Source organism: Lissotriton vulgaris, chromosome 6, assembly GCF_964263255.1.
Source record: "Lissotriton vulgaris chromosome 6, aLisVul1.2, whole genome shotgun sequence".
Taxonomy (NCBI): Eukaryota; Metazoa; Chordata; class Amphibia; order Caudata; family Salamandridae; genus Lissotriton; species Lissotriton vulgaris.
This window is the reverse complement of record NC_141694.1, coordinates 1154300979-1154316366: the sequence shown is the minus strand read 5'-3', so window position 1 is coordinate 1154316366 and position 15388 is coordinate 1154300979. Positions and strand designations below refer to the sequence as shown.

The window sequence follows — 15388 nt, the reverse complement described above, 5'->3', positions numbered from 1 at the left end:
CTAGACATTGTGCTTTTCCATAGTTCACTTGTTTTTATAAAGCGTAATATTGCCATTGGTTTTAGAGGGCAGGGTTAATGCTAAAAACCAATCAAACCAACTTATTTAGGAGGCAAGCAAAGCACTATTAGATGAACCAGCTGGCAGGTCAAATAAGTACCTTTGCACGAGCAGCAAAACGTGGGGCTCGCCACGCTTGAGGAGATGCAGGAGAAAAGATCCCCACAAACACAAACTATTTTGAATGAAAAGGAAAACCAATGAACAAAAACAAAGGTGAAGGAAAGTAAGGACATTAAAAAAGTACATTGAAGGCTGTGGTTTTAATGAAGAAAATCTCAGAATTAAAAGCATACATCATAGTCGAGAAATAGCATGAGGCCCTTTTCTAGTAATTTCAAGTTTGCCAAGGTATAAGACAGGGATACAAATACCTGCTGCATACAGAATTGCATTCCAGCTCTAATCAGCCTTGACGCTTGGCACACAGATCCGAAGTAAATTAATTTTAGTCAGGAAAATGCTAATAAATAATTCGCTTAAAATACGTAATATATACATTCAGCAAACACGGAATTCCTAGGGGAAAGAATCTTGATATACTGGCATTTGAGAAACTACTCAAGGAATTGTCTCATCAGATTATTGTTTCAACTGATTTTACTGACAGCTACTACTAGACAACAGCAGGAGAAGGCACAATTAAGTTATATGTGCGTCACATAAAGGCCTTTTTTCAAGACATTTGTTTTCTCTTCCTTGCATGCACTGCTGCTTGAAACATATTTCTGCTCACTATACATGATTCAAGAATTTAAGCAGCACATTTTTAAGTTGCTGTTCAGAGGTAGGCAATGGAGCCTTGGACACTTGAACAGTTAACTTCATTAAGAGCAAAAAAGAGCTAAAAAAACAACATTGGAAAGGACACTGCTGATATGTCTATATGGATCTTTCCTATCAGTCTTTTAACAGCATGGCTTACACAGGAAACATATGAGTTTTGATGTGTTGTAGAATATGTCTAAGGAGCATGCAAACATCTTGGTCCTACCTTTAACCTAACTCAAAAATCTGTCTATAGAAGGCGAGAGGAGTTAGCGCGGCCATCTATGGGGCAGAACTCTGGGGTACTTATAACATAGACCAGCTATCCAGTTCTGAAAATACATTTTTGAAGGATCTGATGGCCCTTCCTCAGAGCACCCCGACATTACCCTTGCTATTTGATATGGGGTGCCGCTCGATTAAAGACCAGGCACAAATCCGTCCGCTACTACTATGGGCCCATCAATGGCGAGTCCCAGAACTAGCCAACTATGCGGAAGGGTTGTCGGAAGTAATGTCAACGCCAGGTTGGTCCAAAATCAAGTGGCTTAAAGATGTAAAATTTTTGCTTGTAGAGCTGGGGCTTGGGGATGCTTGGGCTTCTAGATCTGCTCCCCCCAAAGCTGTACTCAAGAATCTCTACTGGAGAAGGGTTTCCAGCAAAAGTTGTTCCGACCCAAAACAAAGCAGAGCTACTGTTGAGTTTCTCAGGATCAAAGACTTGGCATTTCAGGAACCCTACCTCGATATCATTCTAAAGCCTTCTGATCGGGCTTTGTATTTCAAATTTAGGGTAGGAACCCTCCCAGTTGGTGAACTGACTGCACGGTGGAAGATCCCTTTTCAAACCTCAACCTTTTGCTTATTTTGCACGTCCAGAGTTGAGTCTGTTGCTCATCTTTTATTCGAATGCCCGGCATACAAAGCACCGAGAAATAGTTGGCTTAAACCAATATGCAGAGAATTAGGCACCAGACACTACATTGTTGCAATGCGAATTCTGATGTCAGACGCTCGGCCTTTGTGTGTGGTCTGTCGAAATGTTTAAGATGGGCTTGGTCCATCAGATCCAAAAGGCTTAATGAAATTGTTTAATTATGGTCATTATAGCTAGACCTTTTTAAGAGTTTTTAATCTAATTTAATACGGATATTTTCATTTACATAATTGTTTTGATTGAATACTGTGCATGTTGTGGTTATTAAGCTGATGTACTATGTTTTGCTTTTAAAGATATGTTTTATCGAAATAAAGCCTTTTACTACTACTACTACAAACATCTGTCTCCCAACAAAGAAACAGTTTTTCTACCACACCTCAACCACGCTCTCATAACACCACCTCTAAAAAAGCCACCTTCATTCTGACCATCAGCACCAAAAAGGCCCTTCTTCAGACTCCGACCACAGCCAAGGCGATTCAGAAAATAAAGGTTTCCCAATTTCAGGCGCAGTTTCACAGGTGGTACCTCCTTTAAACACTACAGTTCATCTTCCAGCCCAGCGCCTTCTCTGATAACGATACTGATACAGGCATAAGTGCACCACTGTTGTCACAACAACTCTTCCATTCAATACAAAAATAATAAGTCAGACCACGTACCAGTAAAAGGCCACATCTTTCTGAACAAGAAAGGCAACACTTCAATGAAATGGAGGCTTAATGTCAACGTTATATGGGAATATGTACAGAGCAGGCATATTAGAAAACACATTAGCAAATACTTTGAGTGACAAAGAGGGAATTTGTCTCCAAGGCCATGGGCTTGGGATATTTTAAAGTGGTCCGTAATGAAAAGCCATTAGCCATTCCTGCCAACCTCAAAAGAATGTACATTCTCCCAACCCTGGTCATGTGGGACTTACTTGATGTCAACATCTTTAAGCACGCCGATCCACTTACACTCGAAGTTTGCACCTGATGAGGATGTGGACCCTTCTAAACACTAGAGGATAGTAACTGTCGGATCACATCTCACACATACACCAAAGGGGGAATAGTGTTTTTTAAGCATGAGGAATAGTTCAATCTTCACAGAAATGAAAGGAGGTGCTAAGCCCAGAATAGACACTGATTAACGCTGTATGAAATCTATAGACTTAGAGCCACAATCGGCAATTTGTGGTGTATATAAAAGAGCACATACTACATTCAACATCGAGAGGTTCAATAAAACGTACGGTACAAATCTTATTATGGCCCAATAAAAATAAACACAATCTATTAGCCATTATATGTTGAAATTTGGATCGTAAAAGGGACCAAGAAGGCTCTGTATGGTTATTTAGGGCTCAGAGTCCCCTTACACACAACAAACCTTTTGCTTGGTTCAGGTTTCAAAAACGTTTTAGATCTAAAAAGTGACATGAGAATGTAACCATGAGATACAAGATGCCAGCACCTTTGCACTGCAAACCCATTTTATATTCAGGTTAGTGTTTTCGAACAGCAAGTGTACTCATGTGGTAAGAATTACGTCGGGTTTACTATTAGTCAAACTGGTATGGTGGACTTTTCATTTGACAATGCAGTGTTCCAGACCTGCAACTGCAAAAATCTCCTTCTCCCTGAGACAGGACTTGTGCACACCTTATCTTCGTTAGGCTTGCACAGATGACTGGTGCAGAAATTCAAATATATCCCAAGCAGAAGTGAAGGCTCTGTGAAGCTCCCCTTTTGTGATTAATGTACATAGGTTGGTCAAACTGGCAAAGAGTAGATGCCCTAAACAATGCAACCATGTAAAATGCTGACACCCCGGAGGTTTGTGGGTTATCATGTGACCGTCCCTGTGTTGCCTGCAGGCCCGCTTCACTGTATATCCTTCCTTACTTCAGTGCCATTGTTTCCATTGTTTAATTTGCATTATTTTGCAACAGTACAATTTCCACGCTCTTGTTCATGCCTTGACATGTCTATATTTGCATGTGCTCGCTCATTAAACTCTGACCTACTGGCTTAACCAATGCTATTAACTTAGGTTGCTCAAACTGAAGACACTATTTTGCATGTCAATTAATCACAGAATCGCTAACATTATCTCTGTAGCCCCTAATTCCATGGTTCGCCGAACACAGGATCAACCATGGTGGTTTGATTGCTGTAAAAAGTCTGTGTTGCTCATGCTCAGCTAATTTTCCAGAGGCAGTGCCTGTCCAATTCAGTGGCATGCCCAAGTAAGGAAAACCCTATCTTATTTGAACTTTTCTTGTGTAGGGCTATGCCCTTGAAGAAGGACAATGATCAGGTCCTAAGTAATTCTTATCTCCCACTGATTTGTCCAATCTCAGTGCAGATAATAATGGGACATGACACGTATGTAGCATACCTTGCATTCTACTGACTACCTCACCTTCTGTAAAGATAGAAACCATATTCTTCATTTGCCTCTATGAATTTGTTATAATTATGATAAAAATTTAGAAACTGAAATTAGTAGACTCTTAAAAATCTCTCCGAACAAGCCATTCCTTGCAAGTGGCTCTGTAGCAGATATTGTCCTAGTTCCAAGAAGTAAAACATGAACAGTAATTCAAGATGCACATTTTGATAAACTTAAAAAAGAGGGAAAAAACAGGGCAGTCTGGCAACATACATTTCTCAAAAATCTATGATGAATGTTACTTTTTCAAACCCTATACATGTTGTCTCGACTTAAATACCTACTCTACAACTTGAAAAATTATTTGTCTCCCTATATTGTGTTGTAAAGTGTTTTTATACATTTGAATATTCAAAAGGTGAGGAAATCCTCACTTTTTCAATAGCCCCAGAGCCAGACCAGATCCAGATGATTTTTCCGCACAGCACTTGTGCACCAGTAGGTGGCGTACTGTTGCTCCACATGAATTCTGTTCTGCAACAATAGTGATGACTGTAACTACGTAAAGGAGCAAACCAAGCATGGTGTTATCAGTTTCTTTCTGGACACCTCCCGCGCCTTCGGACTCAGAGTCCAAAGATCAACTATTCGTACCAGTGTGTGAAACCTTTTAGAGGGAAAAGAGACAATTCAACAGAATGGGGAGGTGGGAGGGCAGTGAGGAATCTGTAGTAAGACAGAGTATCCGGCAAAGTAGTTGCCTGCGCACACCCTTTTGAATACTTAGTACTCTGTGTATAAAACTGTTTAAACAAAGTGTGTGTGCTGTCTGGTTGAAAGGCGGCCGGCCTAATTGATAAAGCAACTTCTGGTGGAAAAACCACTAGTATACCAAACGCACAACAAAATATAAAGTATGTCAATATGAATACGCTGAACTGGTACTGGTTTAAATCACCAATAATCAAACAAAGTTACACTTTTTGAATAAATATTGATTCTGTTTATGTGTTCATTTGCATGTTCAACTAACACATAAAACCATTAGTAACAAAGCATTTGCTAGTGCTAAGACAAAATCATTGTGATGCAGCTATTGCACAAAATTAAATAAATATTGCTGTCAATCAATCATAAGTACATTATATTGTTATCACAACCCGAAAAAATAGTTTAAAGAAAGCCCAATGCATTTCGGGAAAATCCCTTCTTCAGGGGCACTGTGGAAATAATGAAAAACACTTTGTCAGCGCTATACTTAGGAAACTGAATTCATATGTACAAGGTATTGTTAAATACATTCAATGATAAAATGACAATTCAAGATTCATGATAGAAACATTGTGTTTTGTTCTCAATACAGGCCTAATGTTCTTATTTCTAGGTCAAGTCAGAAAGTAGCTGAAATTAGATACAAGTAACATAAGAAAATGGGTGCATTTAAGGACCTCCACCAAAAGTTCCCAAGTGTGGGGTAAATACTCATTTGTTGTCAATTGTATATGTGAATGGTACGGAACCTCCACCGTGGGTATTACAACTCAAGAATCACCTGACACAACACTCCTTCCTAGCGAAATAACACTCACTTCCAAGTACGGTTCTGAAGAGGCAGATTGGTGTGAAATCTTGTTGAAAGTCTGGCACAATGAGTTCTGTATTTGTCCAAAATGAAACCAGACACCAATATCAGCACTACATACTACGGGGTTACAATTTACAATTAGTGTGTAAGCCAGATCTACTAATAAGGAACTTACGGCGGTAAGTGAAGCTCTGGAGAGGCTCCCAACTGAGTATAATAGTCCAAGACTTGCTACTGTTTCTTCAAGAGTCAGCCTAAAATATCAAGGACCCTTTCTTAATTCTTTATACTACAATTGAAAAACACCCTGATATCCAAGTTGAGAATAACTCAACTGAATCAAAAACTCACCAAACGGACGAACCGCTTTCTCATCAAGACAAATCATTCAATCCCGTTAGTGATACTACTGGGGTTGATTTCTGAACGCAATCTGTAATAAGAGTAATGTGCGCTATGAGCATATGGGCAGTACGTTATGTTGTCACAAGTTCGTATTTCTCTCGGCTACCAAGCTGTGTGACATAATCGTTACCTCACCAGAGAATTGCAGCGTACGTCCACATAGGACACAATCTTAACTTGCTTGCAAACATCACCTGAAATAAAGACGATAACCGCTGTGAGCGAGTGTGTGCTACGTTGCATGATAACAAATTGTACGCCCCGCAACCCAAATTTTATCTGACGAAGATATGAACTCACCGACTGGTGAAACAAACGCCCGTTTTGAATGAATTTGCGTCTCTATGGGAGACATAGAAAGCAGACTGGTTAAGTCTGCCATATTGAAGTAGTAAAGTGCCAACATTTCTAGGTTCTAGCGTTAGTTTCTGCACTTCGCAGTTGAATACCACTACAACAGGGCGGACTTTCCAAGTCCGTTTTCCATGTTCTCGTCAGTTAATTTCAGCACGTATCCAGTAAAGGCACTTTACTACTTCAATTTGGCAGACTTAACCAGTCTGCTTTCTATGCCTCCCATAGAGACGCAAATTCATTACAAACGGGCGTTTGTTAAAGTTTGCGATCGCGACTCCGGCGACTTGGTCTTGTTTGATGAGGACACACTTCTGCACCAGTCAGTGAGTTCATATCTTCGTCAGATAAAATTTGCGTTGCGGGGCGTACAATTTGTTATCATGCAACGTAGCACACACACGCTCACAGCGGTTATCGTCTTTATTTCAGGTGACGTTTGCAAGCAAGTTAAGATTGTGTCCTATGTGGACGTACGCTGCAATTCTCTGGTGAGTTAACGATTATGTCACACAGCTTGGTAGCCGAGAGAAATACAAACTTGTGACAACATAAAGTACTGCCTATATGCTCATAGCGCACATTACTCTTATTACAGATTGCGTTCAGAAATCAACCCCAGTAGTATCACTACCAGGATTAAATGATTTGTCTTGATGAGAAAGCGGTTCGTGCGTTTGGTGAGTTTTTGATTCAGTTGAGTTATTCTCAACTTGGATATCAGGGTGTTTTTCAATTGTTGTATAAAGAATTAAGAAAGGGTTCCTTGATATTTTAGGCTGACTCTTGAAGAAACAGTAGCAAGTCTTGGACTATTATACTCAGTTGGGAGCCTCTCCAGAGCTTCACTTACCGCCGTAAGTTCCTTATTAGTAGATCCGGCTTACACACTAATTGTAAATTGTAACCCCGTAGTATGTAGTGCTGATATTGGTGTCTGGTTTCATTTTGGACAAATACAGAACTCATTGTGCCAGACTTTCAACAAGATTTCACACCAATCTGCCTCATCACAACCGTACTTGGAAGTGAGTGTTATTTCGCTAGGAAGGAGTGTTGTGTCAGGTGATTCTTGAGTTGTAATACCCACGGTGGAGGTTCCGTACCATTCACATATACAATTGACAACAAATGAGTATTTACCCCACACTTGGGAACTTTTGGTAGAGGTCCTTAAATGCACCCATTTTCGTATGTTACTTGTATCTAATTTCAGCTACTTTCTGACTTGACCTAGAAATAAGAACATTAGGCCTGTATTGAGAACAAAACACGATGTTTCTAACATGCATCTTGAATTGTCATTTTATCATTGAATGTATTTAACAATACCTTGTACATATGAATTCAGTTTCCTAAGTATAGCGCTGACAAAGTGTTTTTCATTATTTCCACAGTGCCCCTGAAGAAGGGATTTTCCTGAAATGCATTGGGCTTTCTTTAAACTATTTTTTCGGGTTGTGATAACAATATAATGTACTTATGATTGATTGACAGCAATGTTTATTTAATTTTGTGCAATTGCTGCATCATAATGATTTTGTCTTAGCACTAGCAAATGCTTTGTTACTAATGGTTTTATGTGTTAGTTGAAAATGCAAATGAACACATAAACAGAATCAATATTTATTCAAAAAGTGTAACTTTGTTTGATTATTGGTGATTTAAACAAGTACCAGTTCAGCGTATTCATATTGACATACTTTATATTTTGTTGTGCTTTTGGTATACTAGTGGTTTTTCCACCAGAAGTTGCTTTCTCAAGATAGAGTATCCACCAGAAAGAGCTTTAGCAAAGGCAAGTAACTTATTCTTCTGACCAATACTTTTAACAGCATATTCCTTACATTTAGAGTGGGTACCAATGCAGTACCTTCCCCAGTGGGGGGTCTGTGGAATGGCTCTGCCCAAAATGTTCTACAGGACCGAACGCCCCAAATTCCCCTTCAGTCACACTAGCTGTCCAGTCAATACAGCTTTATGACCATGTGCACAGATACCCACGTAGCGGCCTGACAATTACTGTACAGGCAAACTGTGTGCTAGCACAGAAGCAGTAGCCTTAGCTCTGGTGGAATAAGTCCTCAATCCCTCATTGGGCTGTTTCTTTGCTAGCACGTAGCAGATTTTGATGCAGACAGAAAACTAGTCACCTTGATAGGTTTCTCTTCTGCACTGTCTTACCTTCCTTTGTTCTAGAGAACCCCACAAACAGTCGAGTATCCACACAATAGCCTTTGGTGTGATCGATGTAAAAGCTCAGCATTCTTTGGGGACCCTATTAATGGAGTCTCTCCTCTTTCGAGGGGTGACGTGGAGCAAAGGACATCGGTAAAATAATACACTAGCTGACGAGAAAGGAAGTAAAAACATTTGATAAAAAGGTTGCTCTAGTCTGTGGCACCAACTTGGCCTCATAGGAGGTGGTATGGGGCAGCTGTACAGAAAGAGTTTAAAGCTCCACCACACTTTGACCTGACATGATCGCAATAAGGAAAACGGTCTTCAGAGTAAAGAGATGAAGGGGCAGCTGAGTAACAATTGAAAAAGAATGCACAGAAGGAAAGTAAGGACCAGACTAGGGGCCCAAGATTATTGAATCATAAGGAATCATGAACGGCTTTGGGACAAACATGTGGAGAAAACTTTCAAGAAATGCATCACAAGAGGTGATTTGAACAAAGGATGCAGGAAGGTTGAAACGTCCGACAGGAAACCTTTAGTAGTGTGAACAGCACGTCAGTGCTAGGCTGAAGAAAAAACAAATAGCAACATAGCTGATAGTTTGGCCTGCAATCCATACATGTTATAGGTGTGATACCAGGCCATAAATTTGTCCCATCATCTGAGGTAAACAGATTTTTTAGATGGCCATCTGGTTGCCAACATGACATTCACTACTTTGGGAGGTAGATCAAATGTAGTCAATTGCTGCTGCTCAATCTCCATGCATGGAGGTATATATTATCCAGGCCAGTGTACAAGACCCTGGCATGCTGTTTCAAAGCAGCAGTATGATTGGAGGACAGATTCTCAAGAGAGAAAAAATTCCAGCTACCACACTCTCCTGGACCAATGCAGAGCAATTAGGATGACTTGGGTACCCATCTTTCCAGATCTTTTTCAGAACCGGGGACTGGTGAGGTAGAGGTGGGAAGGCCCATAGGAGTCCTGTGCTCCACTCTAAATAGAATACGTCTCCATGACAAAGAATTCTTGGGAATACCAGCAAGCAAAAGATTTGACAACAGGCGTTGCCGAGTGAGTTCACCTGCCAGCTGGTGTACTATTAGGTAGATACTCTGATGATCCAGCCAGTTCCAGTGGTGCAAAACTTGCTGGAACGGAGTCCAGGAGCCCACCCCGCCCTGCTTGTTACAATCCCACATATAGTTGCTCTTGTCTGTGAGGTCCTGAAAATCCTTCCCTTTGATAGGCTGTAGGAAGCTGTTAGACCAGTCAGTCTTAGGGCTATCTTCCTCCAAACCTTTTACCTTACGCTGCCATTTTTTGCTGATCTCGTTTTTGTTGGCCTTAGGACTGCACTTTGCCACTACTACCCAGTGCTAAAGTGCGTGTGCTCTCTTTTTTAAACATGGTGAAAATGGCTTACACCCAACTGGCACATTACATTTACTTGTAAGTCCCTAGTATAGTGGTAATACGTGTTTCCATGGCCTATAAGTTAAATGCTACTAGTGGGCCGGCAATACTTATGGTGCACCGACCTAGTTATCCCATTTAAGCATGTCTCAGGCGTGCCACTGCAGCCTGTGTGTTCAGTTTTAAACAGCCATTTTAACCTGGAAAAATAAACTTTTTGTCAGACCTAAACCTTCTCTTTTCATTTTATATATATAAAGCCCCACCTGGATATGGCCCTAAACAGCCCATAGGGCAGGATGCAGTGTATTTAAAAAGTTGGCCATGCACTTATAACTTTTATATGTCCCAGTACTGAAAAACTCTTACATTAGTTTTTCATTACTGCAATGCCCGCCTCTCAACATAGGATACAATTGGGTTAACATATTACCTTTAATAAGTGATAACTTTCAGTTGGGAGCAGGTAGGAATATCACGTTTGGTGCCTAAAGAAGTGTAATTTAAAACCCTCTTTCGTGCAAAGTCAGATTTGAAGTCACAATTGTGAAAATGACACTTTTAGAAGTTAGCATTTTCTTGTCCTAGTCATTTGGTGCCTGCAGCCTGTATCTTGAGTTATGACTAGGTGTGGCTGGCAGATGGTCATTGTGTATTGTTCCCCGACAGTGAGACAAAGGAACGTAGCTGTTGGCAGGATGGGTTATTTTTTACATGATGACGGGGAGAAGCTATCACCTACCACACTTGCACACCACATAAGCTCTGCCTGAGCACAGTCACAAATGGTTTGACACTTGTCTCTTGTGACCACAGGTACACTGGTAACAGGGCAGGAAGGCAGGAATTTCCAAACACCTGTGGGAATGGACACCTACAGAATCTTCTCAAACTTTAAAGTGGGCACCAAGTATAAATAATGAACTGTCAGACCCAACTCTCCATTACACCTCTGAACCTGTGGAAGACTCAAAATTACTGCAGTGCTTGTCTGCTGCAAGAAGGACTGCTACTATGCTGCTAGAGCAAAATTACTGGACCTGCATCTTGAATACAGGACCAGAAGACAGTCTCCAAGGGCTGAGAGAGGCGCAGGGACAGAAAAGACTCTAACCATCTGGAATCCAGCATCTGGACTCAGTCTGCTGTGAGTCTTGCCCCCCCTTACCCCAGGGGAGCCAACCCCAGTCCTGGGTCCTTGGAAGCTGGCCTGAAGGTTGATTGCCAATCCAGATGTGGTTGTGGCAGAACCGATGCAGAGCAACATCTTGCAGCTCTGCTCCAGAGCCGACAAGATACATTCCCAAAGCAGGACCTTCCATAGCCCGCACTCTCCTCGGAATTGCCGCTGCACAAGGCATCCTCAACGCAGGACTTCTCATTGCAAGACCCTCGTTGACTTCCTTCTCAATGAGGACGCAGGACTCTGATCTACAGCCCTGTTGCTTTTTCGGAACCGCAGGTATGTGACGCATCTTCGATGCAGGACTTCGCACTGCAAGCCCCTCATCAATGACATCCTGGACAAACACGCCGGACCTCACACCGCAGCCTTGCAACTCGTCGGAACCGCTGCTTCATGATGCCTCTTCGACGTGGGATCTTGCAACTCTGCAACCAGGATTTAAGATTCTCTTGTTCAGCAGACTTAGCTTGGTCCCTGTATCTGGCCCAAGCTCCATAGCGGTCAGCCTGAACTTGTAACATTGTCTCAGTTTTGCACGACTAGAAAAATACAGTTGGCGCTTAGTGATTCTAGGCACTACTCTTTCTTAAAACTTTAAAATTGGAATGTCTCCGGTTCTACAGATTGGATTTTTGTCGTTTTGGTAGCAAATAATTTATTCAATTTAACTCTATTCTTTTTTTATTAGTACAGAATTTTTCTTGCTTTGTGTTTTCATTTAATTATTGTTTGAAGTGCTGCATAAATACTTTACTCAGTTAAGACTACCATCTTGTGCCAAGCTACCAAACGGTTAAGCACAGGTTCATTTGGGGTTTACTTGTGACTTAACCCTGATAGAAATCACGGTTGCTGCTTAAGTACGGTTTTACACCCCTCAAACAGTAACCCAATTTCAAACAGAAGCCTTTCACCTCCAAGTGAATGGCCCACAGCTCCAGCAAATTGATGTGGAGAAATCTCAGCCGGATACCAGAGTCTTTTGGTCTCCATCTCTCGCTGATGACTTCCCCAACCCAGCAATGGTGCATTGGTCACCACTGTCAACTCTGGGAGGTGTAGGGCGAGAGGTCTGCCGCTAGTCTAATTGCTGTCATGCAACCACCACTGCAGACATTTTACAGACTACTTCTAAACCTGAACGAATATGACAGGTTCCCGAGGTGCTGGGCCTCGGACACATCAGATCACACTGCAGAGCTTGCACGTGCCATCTGCATGATAGACACGCAGGAGACGAGAAATCCAAGAGGTCTCAGAGCCATCCTCACTGAGATCCAGGACAGAGGTTGAAATGTTGGAATTATAGCCTGAATGGCCTGGTCTAGTTGATCCTTACTCCACAGGGAAGGCTTGAAAGTGCACTCTATCAAGGATGGCTCCCATGGAAAGGAGTCTTTGTAAAGAAGATGTTGTGACTTTGACAGGTTCATCATGAACGTAAACAATGTAAGGAGATTCAAGTACATCGGGAGGTGAACTACAGCTGACTGTGGCAAACCCACCGTCACTATTCAAATATCAAGGTAGGGGAAGACTGGTAACCCCAATCTCCAAAGATGGGGGGCGACCACTACCATTACCTTTCAATCAATCAGTTGATTTGTAGAACTCTACTTGTCACACCTTAGAGTATCCAGGCACTGAAAGGGTCTAGTTGATTAGCCAAATAGCCACGTCTTCAGGGACTTTCAGAACTCTGGAAAAGATGGGTCCATAGAGGAGAGGGTAGCTTGTTCCAGGTTTTCGATGCTTGGTAGGAGAAGGAGAGACCTCCGCATCTGCTATGTTGGATGTGGGGGATGGAGGGGGGATGAGGGTTAGAGACAGGGGCACGGAGCCCAGGTGTCTGATGGGCTGATGGAAGTTCAAACGGTGGTTCAAGTTGGCGGGTCTACAGTTGTGTAGGGACTTGTATGCATGGGTCAGCATCTTGCACTGTGATCTTTTCTGTACAGGGAACGAGTGGAGTTTACCAAGGTATGGGGTAATGTGAGTTTGTTTAGGGAGCTTCAGGATGAGTCAGGCTGTTGCATTCTGTATGGTCTGTAATCGTCAGAGGAGGTGAGCTGCGATCCCTGCAGGGAGCATTGCGGGAGTCCAGTTGGCCGGAGATGAGGGAGTGGGTGATGGTGCATCTTGAGTTTTGGAGTAGCCATGTGAATATCTTATAAAGCATGCAGAGGATGAAGAAGCAGGAGAAGTGGATAGAGTTGACCTGATTCATCATGGTTAGCTGGTCGTCTAGTAAATGCCTGGGTTCCTAGAGTGGTCAGTGGAGGTAGGAGTAGGTCAGAGTTCTGAGGTCCACAATTATGTGTTCCATGGGAAGGTTTTGTTTCCGAAAATCAGTACCTCTGTCTTGTCTGTGTTGAGCTTCAGGCAGATGTCCCTACACCAGTTGGAGGCCTCAGTCATGCAATTGTGGAAGTTGGTCTTGGTGGTGTCTTCGGAGAGGGAGAAGATGAGTTGCCTGTCATAGGCATAGGATATTATGTTGAGTCAGTGGGTTTTGGTAATGCTGGCCACAGGTATATAAGTTTTGATGAAGATGGGGCTGAGTGAGGATCCGTGGAGTACTCCACAGACGATTTCATAGGGTTCGGAGGTGAATGAGGTTATGGCAGACTTTTTGTGTTCTTCCAGTGAGGAAGGCGGCAATCTATACGAGAGTGGCTCCTTGAATGACTATGTTGTGCAGCCCTGTGATGAGTGTATGTTGAGAGACTATATGGAAGGCTGCTGAGACGTCTAGGAAGATCAGAGCCGCAGTCTCTCATCGAACAAGTAGGCGCAATGAGGGTTGTCTCGGTAGTGAGTTTTCTGTGAAATATGAATTGGGAGGAGTCGAGTAGGAGATTCTATTCCAGATGTGTTGAGAGTTGTTGGTTGATGGTTTTTTCTATTACTTTGTCCGGAAAGGGGAGCAGGTAGATCATTCGGTAGTTTAGTTCGCTGGGCTCGGCCAATGGTTTCTTTAGTAGGTAGTTGACTTCTGTGTTTTTCCGGTCCACAGGGAAGGTGGCCATGGCAAGTGAGGTGTTAAACAAGGTGAACACCTGAATGGCACTGGTGAGGCCATTAGAGAACACAACAAACTGAAAAGGCTGATGACCCACCTTGAATTGCAGGTACCGTCCATGGCCTGAAAATGACAGATGCTCTGTAGGTCTTCAGTCACCTTCAGTATCCTCGATCCAGGCCTGATCCAGGACGCCCCTTTGCTGGGGCAGCTGTGCGCGATACAAAGAAAAATAACATAACATAACATAACATAAAATATGAACCTGAGAGAGCATTCTTAATGTGTCCTTCTGCAGGAAGAAATTGAAGTTCTTAAACTGGGGCACATATCTCTGCCCTTCTTTGCCACAAGTAAATAGCAGAAGTAGCGCCCAGTTCCAATCTCCGAGGTCGGGACCCTTCCTATGGCTACTTTGTTCAAAGAAACCTGTATTTCCTACAGCAACATGGATAAATTGTCCACTAAATCCCAGTCTGATGAAGGTGGAGGATGAGAATGCAGCGGGGCAGAAAGGAATGGAAGGGTATAGCATTGTTGCACTAACTGCAGGACCCAACTGCCGGATGTCATCGCTTGCTACTTATGGAGAAAATGTCCAAGCTTGCCTCCCATGGTGTGGCTGTGGGTTGCTAAGGGTAAACTAAAGCAGCTTGGAGGCTGCGGACAGAGAGGTTGGGGTCTAGTAGTCCCTGAGGCCTACCACAACCCCAAAAGGCCTGGGTGCCTGTTGTTGGGTCTTGACGTTGTCTGTAGTCAAAGTGCCAAGTGAAGCATTCAAATGAAAAAATTGCTGTGGATACTACCTTGCTGGTATACAAAGCTCAATGGAGTACTCACTAGCTCTACTTTCTTTAAAGCACTCATGGGCAGAGTTGGCTTTCCGAAAAAGAGTTTAGGTTTATCAAAGGGCATATCCAAGTGGCATCTAAACGTCACCTGAAAAGCCTGTGGATCGTATCCACGCATTAGGATGGAGCATGTTAAGCAGCCTTTTGTGTCCAGGCCAGATCCCACATTCTACTAAGCCAAATCCTGGTTGTGTTGTATGATCCCTGTCGAATTAGCGTAGAGTTCTTTCCG

General features: G+C 42.6%; 1 protein-coding gene across 8 annotated transcripts in view; it reads right to left on the bottom strand.

Annotated features, from left to right (window-relative positions):
- MAP4K3 (mitogen-activated protein kinase kinase kinase kinase 3) overlaps positions 1-15388 on the bottom strand; it is a 1209829-nt gene that overhangs the window by 865608 nt on the left and 328833 nt on the right. The window contains exon 13 of one of the 8 annotated variants that reach the window (XM_086927237.1): positions 161-235. The exons of the other annotated variants lie outside the window; for them this stretch is intronic. Within the exon in view, the coding sequence (XP_086783363.1) occupies positions 161-235 (75 nt within the window). The remainder of the gene's footprint in view (positions 1-160; positions 236-15388) is intronic. 8 annotated transcript variants of the gene reach the window in all.